Raw genomic sequence first — 15,350 nt, 5'->3', positions numbered from 1 at the left:
TACGTGTGCATAGGATAAAAAAAAAGTGCATATTTGGCTGTAGTTCAGTCATAAAATGAATAAACCAGGACTAATCTTGGGCTCGAGTGAAGGAGAGAGATAGAAACCGTGTCCCGACACTCAGTCCTGGTTCAGTTCTGGTTTAGTCCTGCTTGCAACAAAACAATCTCAAGAGTCGCTTGGGAGCCGAAAGAGCCAGCTGCTTTAGTGAGCCAAGCCAAAAGAGCCGATTCTCCAAAAAAAATCAAAACTGGAATACCCATCACTAGAAGCTAGAATGTGATGCAAAAATGCCATTAGGCTGATCTACTGTATGTAAATATGATGTAAAGAGTCAGAATAACAATAAATGTTGCCTAAATAAACCCAATTTAGAATCCACTAGAGCCAAACCTAAGTTTTTTAAACAATTCAAGATTTACAGTGAATTTTTACATCACTAAATATATCGGTGATTATATCGGCTATCGGCAGCTCCAACTCCCATTATATCGGTTTCATATCTGCCACAACAAAATCCATATCGGTCGGGCTCTAGTGGTAATACAGGAAGTGCTCCACTGTGTATTTAAACTCCATACACCTTCACTAGAATCATTTGGATAATTTCAGCCCTGTATTTGCCAATCTTTACTAAACAAAATGTAAAAGGTAGCTGTTAACTGGAAAACTACTGCTTCATGATATCACAAAGTAGAAAAGAGCATTTTGAGCTTTGGGGATGTAGACAGACCAATACTGTTCCATTTACACTCAAACATGTGTGAATGAAACATAAAACAACATTATCACATGACTTAAAGATCACTGCCTTGTTGCTAATGGCATAATTCACCAAACATTTCAAAGAGTTACAAAGAATCCTTTGTTTTCTGTTTTATGGTTTTGGTCATATGTAATGGGGAATCCTCCATTGCCTAGAGATAAACTTATAATGAGTAAAAGTCTTTCAGCCACTTATAATGAAAGTCTTCATTCCATTCAGTGTGAATTTTGACATTAGCTTTTTTTCTTTTCTTTCTTTCTTTCTTTCTTTTTTTTTTACTCCCTCAAGCTGTCTGCAGTGAGGCAGCAATGACGGTGTTGTTTAAGTATAAACAAGAGTGGAAACCAAATGACAAGGATCTCTTCACAATTGGAGCATGTCCTGTAGCCCAGGGCTGCAACCTCCAGTGCCCATCTCTCTCTCATATTTTGTGCTCTGCTTGGATAATTTTGCAATCAATGTTACTGTTAGGTGTAGCAAATTGTACCTATAAAATCATTTACTCTGTGTATAACCCAAACATAATGGGCAAGGCAAGTTTATTTGTATAGCACAATTTGTACACAAAGTAACTGAAAGTGCTTTACAGAATATGAAATACATTAAAATCATAATACTAACAAATCAAAACATAAATAATCATCAGAAAATCAACATTAAAAGAGAATAGAGCAGAATAAAAACATTTCAGCCAAACAGAACAGAATAAACATGTATTATTCTCACATCACTCATAAAAATTGTTTGGATTGATTTTAAAATTCCTTTTCTCAACATAACTACTATTCTACTACTACTAATATTCTTGAGGTAGGTACAAAAACTGGCACCAAAATATTGGACTTGATGGGCAAAGGAAAATTATTGCTAATTCTACTTTTGTAAGTTTAGTCTGATTCATCAGTCAGTTTCACTTTGTGGAAACTGTCTGATCTCACAGCAGTAGGTTTTGTTTGCTCGACGGTAGGCAGATACTTTTCTTATTTAACCAATCACTGCTCTTTGGTCATGACGTATGTAATGCGCCGCTAACGGGGCTAACTGGTATATTAAGCTTTTCCCAAATCCCGTAGGAAGAAGGGCAATAGCGTCTTTCCCTTTGATAAAATTCACTGAACATTCTCTTTGTTCCGGCTTTAAATCCTCAATCTCGGGAATCGTTGCCAACACAGAATGTATGGCTCTTTGCTGATTGGCTGGTGCCCAAACTCACACTTCTGGGGTTCTTGCATTGTGATTCCTGACCTAGTCGCTGGAGAGAAATGAAATTGAGCAGAAGCACTAGGTGGCACTAGCCTGGCCACGTAAGTTCCTCATTGTCATTAGAATGTCTTCCACATTTCTACTTGCTTCCACCTTGTGATGTTATGTAGTGGTAGTTTTCAAGTTAACAGCTCCTTTTACCTTTAGATCAGCAGTGGCAATTCCAGGTCTAAAATTACCCAAAATGATTTTAGTGAAGGTGTATGGACACAGTGGAGCACTTTCTGTATTACCACATGACATCACAAGGTTGAAGCGTTTTCTGTTTGAGAGAAAAACCTAAATATGCAGGGTTTGTGTGTTAAACATGTGTGAATTAAACAAAACACATCTCCAGGTGTGTTTTTGATGAGGAAACCTTATAACTTTGATCAGAAAATGGCATAATAGAGGCACTTTAAGATGGCTTTTTGTACAGCCGATTACTCGCTGTTAAAAAATTGGTGGTATATGAAGTCACATTTGAGTTGTTTATTTTCATTTGTTCTCATCCATGTCCTCCATTGGTCAGCATTTACATAGGTGATTCATGGCAGGAGCATGTTGCTCTGGTCCAGTTACACGTGGGGGCACTCAGTAATGGTCCTGCTCTCCCAACCCCGCAGGAATATATTACTGAAAGAGAATATTCGCTGCCACAGTCCAAAACACATTAGAGCACACTTTTTTGTATATTTACCTGGGATCTAGACTGATTCTTGCTATATATTCTACACAGAAGAACTCACATCTCGCTAAGTATTGGAGAAGTGTGTATCCTATGTTATGTGAAATTGATTCTTCTGAAGATTCTTTAAGTCAAGTTATAATGGTGTTACTTCCTGAAAAACATACCTGAAGTTGTGTTTTGTGTCTTTCACACGTGTTCAAGTGAAGCTTCACCTTGTGATGTCATGTAGACTGGTAATTCCAAGACTGAAATTATCCAAATGATTCTAGTGAAGATGGAGTTAAAAAAAACACACAGTGGAGTACTTTCTGTATTACCAGCTGACATCACAATGTGGAGTATTTTTTGTTTGAGAAAAAAAACTCAGTAGGGTTAATGTTTTAACCATTTGTGAAACAAACAACATTATGGCATAGATCAGAAAATAGTGGAATATGGGCCCTTTAAACGTGTATCTAACGACTAGAATATTGAAGAAACACTTCAGTATGTTTTAATGTAACAAACAAACAACTATTTGTGGCTTTAAATTATACTATTTACTACACAACTAAAAATAACTAGTCCATAAGGCAAACTGTGGTATGTCCATTAAGTACACAGACACTGTCACTCAGCTCAGCTCCTCTGTGTCTTCTTAAAGTTATTCTTAGCCGCTTTAATATGTCCGGAAGAGCTGGTCCCAGTGGTAAATGATTACTTCTGTTTGCTTGTTCTGAAGCTGCTAATCCCTCAGTGAACAGGTGAGGAGCTGTCACAGTCCAACCAGGATGACTGTCGTGTTTATATGAGCCCTGTCACTGAAGATATGTATTTGTATCTAGAGCTATAGTTATGACAGTTTGACCTTTGACCCTGCCCAGACTGACCACACACAGGGAATATGCTGGCCCCATGTGTCCACCTGGTGTCAAAGGAGGTAGTTTTCAACAGCTAATAATCACAATGAATGAATGAACCATTTCAGAACAGGAACTAAACAAGACTGAATTTCAATTCATAGACATTTTTGTTTGAAATTCTGGTGCTTTTGTAAAAGGTTATCTTAAGTGTCTGGCTTTTGTAATGTCCTATTATCCCATTATATTACACACATAATATATGCACCAGTATTGAATTTAAAAGTCAGACTTTGTCAGGGTGAAGTTAAAATCTTGTATCAATGTTTGTGCTTTTATAAGTTTTTAAAATGTGGTCTTTGGGCTGAGAGAAAGTGACCGTTGGAAAGCTAAACATATCCCATGCTGTGGCCTGTGTCAGTTCCTCCTCCACCCAAATGGAGAACAAGGTTATCAAGATATGGAAACTTGGACTATGGCGGTGAATTGTGGACGTCTGCAAACTGCAGCATCTCAGAGCGGCGTGGTGATGAAGGAGTGAGCCAACAAACGCAGGAAGAGGGATATCTGCGAGACCCCTAACCCGACGGAGAAACAAATAAACCCAGACCTGAGGAGAGACGGGCCTGTGAGCAGGCTCTGCACTCAGCGTGTTAACAGATTGACTTTGTGTCGTTTCAAGTGAAGAGAATGACTGAAGACAGAAGCTCACGCGTTCATGTGTGCTGCCAATCATCCCCCCAACACTGCCCACAATTTAACACAAAGTCTATCAGTTTTATAACTGTTCCGCTGTTCTTATGTGTAAAAATCTATTTCAGTATATTTCTTGGTTCAAGAAGAAAAGGTCCCATCTTGATCTCAATTTTTTCCAAGTGATTTGCAAGAAATTGCTATTTAGCAAATCCATCTACAAAAAAAATGTGGAGAAATACCAAAATACCAATTCACAAATATTGTAATATAATGAAAAAAGGTAAGCCTAGATAGATTTTGGAACAAATTGGCACCACTTCTTTCTGATACCGTTTTGTATAAATCGTTTTTATTTTTGTTACTGCTTTTCTAAAGGTAATTGAACTGCATATTGTGAAAAGTTGTAGCACTTTAGTTTGATAACAACAGAATTTTTTGTCTTCTTGTCAATTGTTAAACTAAAAACAAAGATTTAATTCTAAACGATATGTTAGGTATAATAAAAAAAGAAACCATGAGTATGTTTTTGTTGTGTATTTATCAGCTTTGTATGCTTTGTGTGTTTTTTCCAGGCATGTCCATCAGAAGAGTCAATACAAGGTCTTCAAGAATAAAAATACCTGAATGATATGTGAAGGTTAGTTTTTGAAAACAATTGTTTTCCATATTTTCTGTTTGTGGAACAAGGAGTTTGCAGCACACCTAACTTTTACAGTCATAATGGCTTGTTATGCAACCCCACCTTATCTAATATGCTTTATTAGATGTATTATTTGTATTATGTGCTGTAGTCATTGTGTAAATGATCTGCTTCATTAAAGGAAACTCTATGGAGTGTAAACACTAAATCACTTGTCCCACAGGGTGAAAGTGTGTGAGAACCTCCTCTGGACGTCTGGCAGTGTACGGCCGAACCGGTTGCCAGCGGCCTATCCGCAGATAACATTGTGAAGGCCAGTGGCCGACTGAGGGAGGGGGACGCCTCAAATCATCCTGTAGCAGGCCGTGTGTTCCTCTCATACAAACAAGTGGGTGTTCCCTTCTGAATCATTAAAGTCACCTTTTTACATAGTTCACCCTGCATGCACACCACTGGTACTACATTCTTCCACAAATCAAAGTCTTGACTAGAAAATACCAGTAAATATGGACATATACTATAATTAAAATCATATGTAATCATTAGAGATTGACCGATATGAGTTTTTTCATGGTTGATGCCCCTTCCAATATTGTGGAATCTAAAGCACTCAGTGGTCGATAAACTGCGCCAATAATTTTGGGCCAATATGTGGAGCTGATTTTGATTATTTTTCACAAATTCTATTATTTAAATGTATTACAAACTCACCTACAACCCATTTTTACCACAGACCTTTAAGAAAGAGCTGTAGTCATGTTTTGTGCCATTATTTCTTGGCAAAATAAAGCTTTATGCGTAGTTTTTTGACAGCAAGTCAGGCAAAACTAAATATTCACCTGTGCTGGAGATTTAAGGCCGATAGCTGATTTGCTAAATGTGCAAATGTAGATCAGTCAACCGATATATCGGTCTATCTCTCTTGTAATCATCAGAATCAACTTATTTGTTGTTTTAGTATAAAAATTTGAAATGAAACACTGTGCTCAGATCCAGGTTATCAGCAGCAAAACAATCCAGTAAATAGTTTAAAATATTGTATGTCAAGTGCAGTCTTTAAAACAACCCTCACTCGTCCCCATTTCTGTATCATGGGAGTTATCTTGCTCATCAGATAGATGCTTTTACCTGGTCTGAAAGGTCACCGTATTACCGTCCAAATTTAAAGGTGCACTGTGTAACTCTTCGTCACCTGCTTATCTTCATAATAATAAGAATTTTATTGCTATGTCTGAATGTTCCAAAGCATTAAACTTTTCTGTCTCCATGGAGATAAACCACCAGGCCAAGTTATGGGTCAGACCAGTGAGGCACACCCTTTTTCAGTGTATTCAGCAATAAAAACACATCACTGAATAAATATTTGATAGATAAATTTTGTGCAATATTGTGGAACATTTCTGGCAACCCTAGTTCTTAGACTTAGACATAGACAACCATTATTGATCCACAAGGGAAATTATTTGGGCGTAGTAGCTCACACATTACAAAATATTATAATGACAAAGAGAAAAAATATAAATGGTAATTATAAATTCTAAATGAGACTGGTGTCAAATAAGGCATAATTATGTAAATGTATATGTACAAGTAAAATAAAATAGAAATAGGTAATAAAAATATCTCAGCAATATACACGAGGTTGAAAAATATTAGATTTTAATGCAATAGTGTGGAACATTCCTGGCAACCTTAACCCAGGCACAGTTATAACATGCAGTAGTGTAACCTTAACCAGAAAAATTTCGCAGTGCACCTTTAAACAAAAAACAAAACAAAAAAAAGGGTAAAGAGATTGTGGGAAACTGTGTCCGGCAAACAACCCAACACCAAGAAGGCAGACATTTCCTTTAACTTCCTGCCTGAGGTGAATTATTATCTAAACCTTTACCCCATAACCACAGAGGGCTCAGATCCAGTCACACACAGGGACTGACACACTACGCACTCATCTAACCTCCGCCCAAATATCTCCATTGTGTCCCAAGTCCAGTATGTGCTCTGTCCCTGGTGCCTGCTGCCACATACATAGGAAATGGCCCTTCCACTACTTTCTTCCTCTGCTTGTGAGAACAATTTATTCACAGTCTCTCAGCCCTCGTCTCTCTTGTCAAAAGTCAAGTGTCCATCTTGCAAAATCTAAATTGTAACAGAGATTAATGATCCTAGACCTACAATGTCTGATGGCTGGTCTGATCAAGAAACAAAACACTACATCCAGCAGCTATACCTTTGAGAATTGAGTTAAACAAAACAATGTTAGAAATTAAAAAACTGTATTGAAAGCAGAACAGGATAGGAAACCTGACGCAAAAGCAGGTTGTGAGTCAAAACAGTCCACTCTTCTCAGGGTTTGAACAGAAGTCTCCTCTGTAATCTGTGTAACCATCGATCATTATTTAACTCTGTAACAAACTGTCTCACAATAGGCAGTGAAAAATATTTACTTTTTTTTTTTACCACATTCAGAACTCAAGGAGAACTTTAATTGACCCTTCATTTATTTTCATTTTATTACTTTTTTATTTAGTACACAATACACTCTGAAAATGTTCACAATCAACAAATATGTAGACTTCTTAGGGATTGGCATGATTAGTTGATTAGTCGATAATTAATCATTAAGAATTTTGTCGATTACGTTCATTTTTAATCTACAAACCGAATGTAGGTTGCTGTGCGTAGCGTAGGGTGACCAAACGATAACAGATCGTTAATTCTCCTGATGATTAAGAAAATTTCATCAAATGCTCATCCCTAATACTTCTACTACTAAACTTTTTTATCTGAAGTAAGATGTTCAGTTTGCCAGACTTAATTTAAAGGTGCATTGTGTCACTTTTCTGGTGGAAAGTCTTAAATGCTTTTCTTCACTGAACGTTTCTACCTTCATGGAGACCATATCAGACCAAGTTACATGACAGATCTGTGGAGCGGCAACCCCGCTCACAGACAAAATGCCTCTTTTTGTGGGCATTTTTGAGCTAAAGAAAAACACTGTAATTGATTAAATGTAAAGTAGAGCTGTTTAATGTCATACTGCAAAACATTCCAGGCAGAGTAATGACATATCCACAGAAACAAGCAAGTGACAAACCCCCAACCAAAAAGTTACATTAAAAAAACATATACATTTTTATATTGATGAAACACATTTTTGTTGCAGCTTTTTTATTACATGATAGAGCAGAGATCATGCATTTTTAACATTAGTTTTCTACCATCATTGGAACAGAATGGTTTCGAAACAGATGACTCATGAGGAATACACCTCTAAAGACAAAACCAAAGCTTTTAACATTGAAATGCTCCAGGTCACCGCAGTAACAAAGAAAACTGTTGGCACTTACAAATATGAGTTCAAATATGTATGCTTTATGTTTGCCCCTAAACAAACTCATGCTTAGAAACAAGTGTGTGTGTGTCTTAAACATAAGCCTTGTACCATTGAGGCCTCTGTGTCATGGGACGCAGGGCTGCCCCAGGTCATGTCGTATCTGTGAAGGCCATCGCTGATAACATCACACTAAACTACAGCTGAAAGACTCTTTTCTCTTTACTTTGTATGACACACCATTCATGTGATTTAAATATGGACTGAGAACAGAACCAGGCAAAGCGCATGTTATTACAGGGATTCATTAATGTTGTGGCTTTTGTGAGCTTTAAGTTATGTTATAATCATAAACATACCCGGAGTTAAATTTTGTTTCATTCACACATGTTTGAGTAAACCTGTGTTATGAGTCTGTCTACATCCCCAATGCTCAAAATGCTCTATTCCACCATGTGATGTCTCAAAGTAGTAGTTCTCAAGTTAACAGCTACCTTTTACCTTTAGTTCAGTAGAGATTGGCTGAAATTATCCGAATGATTCTAGTGAAGGTGTATGGAATTTAAAAACAAAATGGAGCACTTCCTGTATTACCACCGGACTTTACGGTGTTTTTTCAGAAATATTTCCAGTTTGAGAGAAGAACTCAACCTTGATATGCAGGATTTGTGTGTTAAAACATGTATGAATGAAATAAAACACAACTCCACTGATATTTTTGATGACATTATTACATAGATCAGAAAATAGCATAATATGGGCCCTTTAAAGAAAATATAACTTCTTGTTGTATTGTCTTCTCTGTAAAATGTCCAGAAAGGAGCTTATTTTTCCCATATAGCAAAATAACATAACATAATAAGAAAAAGTGAATAGGTTTTAATAGGTTTAACAGGTTTCTTCCTGTTTATAAAAGCTTTACAGTGAGGAGTGTGTTAAGTGTTGTAATATGCAGATAACAGTTTGATAGGTTTGTAGTTTGTTAACTATCTGATTGGTGCTCTACGCTGCTTTCCAATCTAACCTCACGCCTCACCGCATATTCTCAAAAGAGTCGTCCGCACCCTAAATCATGACATCATGTCTTTGTGTGAAATCCTACTGCTATTCACGGCTCCAGCGTAGGGCTTAGCATGCATGCGTTCACTATACCAACACGTAGCTCTTTAAAGGCAGCCCTGGTCCCCAAACTCAGTGGATACAGTTAGAGATGTCAATATGGCCGCCATGTTCAGAACACTAGAGCAGATCTGTTCAGCCTTCCTGTTTCTTCTTTATTCATGTTGGATACTATCTGTAAGTCTGACGTGGCTTTGTAAGAGGTGCAGCTGACAAATTTGAGATAAGCAATATATAAGCATTGGTAAAAAAATATATATATGTTGAAAAATATTAACCAAAAACCCAAAAATCATCACCAATTTAATTTACCTGGCAACCTGAGTGTCAAATTTTAGAGTTATGGTCCAAAATCAGCAATTTTTAATAGTGAAATTCTGGATTCTGAATTCTGGTAAAGGTTAACATATATAGTACATCATCATCTACGGCACACTATTCAAAAGAAATCACTTATCACCTTTTGAAGAAATAAAGAGCAGTGGCATTTGTAATTGTGATGACTAGGCCTGGCACGATAACAAATTTTGAAGCACCATATATTGCTACAGAGGAATAAAACAATAATTAATATTATTGAAACTACTTTATGCCACTGATACAATAACAATAATGCAAGAAAATCCCAGTGACCCATTTTTACATATACTGCATAATAAAAAGGCTTGAGCTACAACAAATTAATGGTAGAATAAACCAATAATTAGTCCTGGAAGTTACTTTTTCAACTTTCAACAGCTCAAATCTTACCATATCACATAAAAAAATTGCAGAATCCTCCCCATGATTGCAACAAAAATATGCACACAATAAACACTGAGCCCCAAAATATATTGTTCCAGCTTTCATATATTAAAGTCAATATAGTATTTATCGTGTTGGGTCTGAAGACAGTGTTGATGTAGTTAGCACACTGGATTCATAACATACAACTCAACTCTTAAGATGACAAGTAAAAAGTGTCACTCCTTTGACTCTTTTAAAAACAGTGGAATCTTCCAAACAAAGATCCTGATCTAGTGTTATTCTTGCATGATCCTGGAAAGTTTGACTAACCTCCAGCAATTTGCTTCATTCAAGTGTGCTGTTCATTCGAAGCATTCTTTACATTCCGTCTATGGGACACTGAATAAAGAACATAAAAACATACGTACACATCACAAAGATGTACAGAGCATGTAGTGAAAACAGTGCTTTATGTGCGTCTATTTGTAACAGTTATGTAGCTGTAAAGATTTCACATTTTACAGCAGTAACTTGGTATAATATGAGCAGTGATGGGAAGAATACTTTGAACATATATTTAGTTACATTAACAGTTGTGTAGCTGTAAAGATTTCACATTGCACAGCAGTATCTTGGTATAATATGGTATTCGTGTAATATCCAAGTAGCATCCACAGCAAAGAAGAAATTAAATTTTGTCAACTGGACAAAATTTTTTTGATTGAATTTGTCTGGTTGACAGAATTCAATTTCTCCTTTGCTGTGGTATAATATGAGCAGAGATGGGAAAAAGAGACATTAAAATCACACATGATCATTTTAATGTGATTTTTTTGCAATTAAATATCAATTGAATTAATATATATTTGCACTGATTAAATGAAAATTTCAATGGACCCAGGAAGATTAGCTAATGGCGCACTGCCTTCAACTCCATATATATAAACAAATAAACACACTCACACACTGTAAGAGTGGTGTTCCCTGTTTTTCTCACTAATTATGTGCAGTTTGAAGCCTATATTTTGTGATCAAGTTCTGCATTCCTTTGATTTTTAGGAAAGTAAAAAGCATTAGTATTCTGAATATCACCAAATAAAAGAATAACTATACCAGAATACAGTTACTCAAAATTAGTATTCAGAATGACATTCTCACTACATGTATTCAGTTACTTCCCAACACTGAATATGAGTGCACACTGGACACTACTGTCTGTCTCCCAAAGCCTCACTGCCCTAACATGTACCAGAGCATCCAGCTGGAGGAGGCCTGCTGTTTGCTGTTGTGTCTTCCACTGTACCTGTTTTTACATACACCACATATTAGCAGTTGCATGGAGCTGCCCAGTGGTGCAGTGGACCCGGTGCCCTGGCCATGCAGTGTCCATGTTGGTATGGCAGCCTGAGGCCTGCTCCCATACATCCCTGCACCAGCGCGGTTGATCCTATTGTCCACTGCGTCACCACACGTCGCCCGCAAATAAAGGCCGTCTGGCTCCAAGCTTAAATATTGCAGCTAACTAAAAACCAACCATCAGAGCGGATTCATTCACATCTGCTCAGTGGGGCGACAAGGACTGGGCTTTAGGTGGGAAAGAGGCCAGAGAAAAGTTCACTGCTCATTATTGGGTGCCAAGAGGACGGGACAGAACTCAACTTTGCCGGAGCCGCAGCTTGGCAAGTTCATCATTTATTTTAATTTAAATATTCTGCATTATGTTTATAGAGATGTGATTATAAATATCTTTTTATTAATTTTAATGTAACATATCTACGAATACGCCTAAAGCTTACAGACAAAAAACATTCCGCTTTTCCATACTGTATTCATTGCTTTAGATTTCTGTTAATCAAACTTAATCTCTGCTATAAATGACAGTGCCCAAGCTGTTTGTTTTTAATGACTAACAGTTAATTTTAGTCTGTATTCGACTCAAACTAGTTAGTGCTTGAAATGTACAAACGCATGCCACAAAACAGAAATCAGTGAAGTGTCAGAATAGTTTTAATTCCACATTCAGCATTTCTTGCTTTTGACGCTCTCTTTTCTCCTCCCCCTGTCCGTCCTACCTGACCACCCCACCCCATGATTCGGGTGCACCCTGTCTCCCACTCCACCCCACTCTCCACTCTTCAGTGCTACGGACCGATCATGGGTGACTGGAGCTTTCTGGGCAATATTTTAGAGGAAGTCAACGAGCACTCTACGGTGATCGGCCGGGTGTGGCTCACAGTTCTGTTCATTTTTCGTATCCTGATCCTGGGCACGGCTGCTGAGTTTGTTTGGGGCGATGAGCAGTCAGACTACGTGTGCAACACTCAACAACCTGGGTGTGAAAATGTGTGCTATGATGAGGCCTTCCCGATCTCGCACATTCGCCTTTGGGTGCTGCAGATCATCTTTGTGTCCACGCCGTCGCTGGTGTACGTGGGCCATGCTGTGCACCACGTCCACATGGAAGAAAAACGCAAGGAGCGCGAGGAGGCCGAACTGAGCCGCCAACAAGAGCTGAGCGAGGAACGCCTGCCACTGGCCCCAGACCAGGGCAGCGTCCGAACTACGAAGGAGACCAGCACCAAGGGAAGCAAGAAGTTCAGGCTGGAAGGCACTTTGCTCAGAACATATATTTGCCATATAATCTTCAAGACACTGTTTGAGGTGGGCTTTGTGGTTGGCCAGTACTTCCTGTATGGGTTTCGCATCTTGCCACTGTACAAATGTAGCCGCTGGCCTTGCCCCAACACTGTGGACTGCTTTGTATCCCGTCCTACAGAGAAGACAGTCTTCATCATCTTCATGCTGGCTGTGGCTTGTGTTTCTCTCTTCCTCAATTTTGTAGAGATCAGCCACTTGGGCTTGAAGAAGATCCGCTTTGTGTTTCGTAAGCCAGCCCCAGCTCCAGCACAGGGCGAGGGGTCAGCTCTGCCCTCACCACAAGGTAAAGGCCTGGCCCCACTGGCAGTGCCGTCATTACAAAGAGCTAAGGGCTACAGGCTGCTGGAGGAAGAGAAGGCCCCTCCAGTAACACATCTCTACCCTCTGGCCGAGGTGGGCATGGAGGCTGGCAGAGGCATCTCCTCTTTCCCGAGTCTGGAGGACAAGGCAGAAGAGGGGTTACCGATGGAGAGCATCTCAAAGGTTTATGATGAGACTCTACCGTCTTATGCCCAGACCACAGAGACGGCTGGGGTGACTCTACATGAGGAGGAGGAGGAGGTGCAGTCAGCAGAGGCACAGGCACAGAAAGGGAGAATGGAGGAATTAGCTGATGAGGATGTTGAAGTGCAAGCAGCAGCAAATGACATGGAGGCATCAGATACGATAGAGGACACTAGACCGCTTAGCAGAATGAGTAAAGCCAGTAGCAGGGCCCGATCAGATGACCTCACTGTATGAATATGTAAGAGAACAGAAGCTAGCTCCACACTGACAAATGTTGAACACACACATCTAAAACTCTGCTCATGACGAAAACAGGTGTTAAACTGAGAGCTGCGAAAACATACTTGCAAAAGATATACTGAAAAACCTTTAGGAACAAAAAATATGTGATCTAGACTAAACGTAGACTTAAGAGTAGTTTTTTATATATTTAAAATACATTTTAGTACCTATAAAAATATGCATGGAAGGAGGGGAACTGTTTTTACTTGATGAAATCTATGGTCATTTTTAGAACCATCTTTTTCTATTGAAGTTTTAATCGATCAAAAAGTGCATAGGAGTTTGTACATGAGGTTGGAGAAGATGGGGAGAGAAAGTAGTTTGTACTTTTGTGCGTCTGCAGTCCAGTTCATTTCACTGTAGTCGGGCACTTTCCTCCCATTAAACAGAACCATGGAGTTGTTTGGGGACTGGATCAAAGGATTCTCAGAGATCAACAAAACTCATACATTTTTACAAACTTCGCTCTTTATGACAAAGGAAAACTGCTTTTTTAGGTAGATAAGAGCAAGTCTTTTGCACATGAAATTGATTAGACTACGTGAGGCCTTTAACACTCATCCAAGAATACAGTTTGTATACCTGGTGGCACTCAAAGTTAAGAAGTGATAAAAGAAATAAATGACCACATGTTGAATGTCTTTTAAATGTGATTGTGCGTCTCAATAGTGGAGATGGCCTGTTGTTAAGCTTTAAACTTGACCTGTACACTGTGATATCAGTTGTGTGTTAAAGAGAGCTGGGGCTCATTTTGCCCTATCAGAGAATAGACTATAGTAGCGACCTCAGGCCAAATCCTCTCTTTTCGCGCTGTACAAACAGGCGTCCGGGCGATAAAGATCATGCAGCATCAGCACAAAGTATTGTTCAAACTGAGACAATAAAAGAAACCGCACTCATCAATGAAAACAAGCATCCTTGATCCGGCTGTAAAAAAACACTTTAGACTTAAAACTTTTAGTTCACCACAGTGACCTTTGCTCTGGCATGTCACAGTGACAAAGACTTGTGACTAACAGTGACTGTTTACAGATAAAAACATGGGCGACTGCCACTGTACATAAAGCCCCCTCTCGTGTCTAATAGTGTACATATTGTCATGTGAACTTTTGGTAGATATTTAAATTGTAGTGTCAAAAAAGATTTTCAGAATTAATGAGCACCCCAACAAACAAGCAGCAGCAACCAAAGCACACTAACACAATGATAAAGATTTAAGAAAAGAAAAAATGACTTTGTGATGGAGACATTTTTACTTAAAAAGAATTGCATTTACATTGGTGTGTTTTGTTTATCCATCTGCAGTCATTGTATGATATTCTTCTGTTCCCTATAAATGTAAATTTTGAAAATATTGTAAAACCGTTTCGACAGATTGTATTGCTCTGGGACCTAAGTAAACCTTTGCCTATAACTAAAATCTAGAAGCTCACCTATGAAGTAATCCTACAATGGGTTTTATACAGTGGACAAAGTCAGTGCAGGCTTACAGTACATCGCAATGTGCCTCTGTGTGCACAATCACAGTGTTGGTTTTGGGGGCATGATCAAAAGGCTCTCAATAATTTCACAGAGATGGCAGCTTTGGTCCCCTTTGTGACCCCCAGCCACCAGTGCCTCCATATGCCAATACTGTGGAGTATTAAAGAGCATATCCATGGAGAACATAACTGTTGGCCTAATAGTGTCACAGCTAAAACAAAGTGTCCCAAGAGAAGGAGTAAGCGTATGCTCTTCGTATTTGTAGATTTGTTGCAGCGACTCTCTGTTTGAAGAACATGCCCTTAATTCTTGCAAAGAGAGAAACAAAATGTTTTTACTACTAACTTGTATTCTATGCTGATATTCTA

At 38.5% G+C, this 15,350-nt stretch overlaps 1 protein-coding gene across 2 annotated transcripts in view; it reads left to right on the top strand.

Annotated features, from left to right (window-relative positions):
• LOC110166657 (gap junction alpha-8 protein) overlaps positions 1-15,350 on the top strand; it is a 27,658-nt gene extending 12,308 nt beyond the window's left edge. For both annotated transcript variants that reach the window (XM_055154030.1, XM_055154035.1), the window contains exons 3-5: positions 4,807-4,871; positions 5,098-5,262; positions 12,193-15,350. In XM_055154030.1, coding sequence (XP_055010005.1) covers positions 12,208-13,452 — 1,245 coding nt within the window. In that variant the 5' untranslated portion in view covers positions 4,807-4,871; positions 5,098-5,262; positions 12,193-12,207 and the 3' untranslated portion in view covers positions 13,453-15,350. The remainder of the gene's footprint in view (positions 1-4,806; positions 4,872-5,097; positions 5,263-12,192) is intronic.

Source organism: Boleophthalmus pectinirostris, unplaced genomic scaffold (genome assembly GCF_026225935.1).
Source record: "Boleophthalmus pectinirostris isolate CB_2022bp ecotype Guang Dong unplaced genomic scaffold, ASM2622593v1 HiC_scaffold_1, whole genome shotgun sequence".
Taxonomy (NCBI): Eukaryota; Metazoa; Chordata; class Actinopteri; order Gobiiformes; family Gobiidae; genus Boleophthalmus; species Boleophthalmus pectinirostris.
This window is presented reverse-complemented; position numbering and strand designations above follow the sequence as displayed.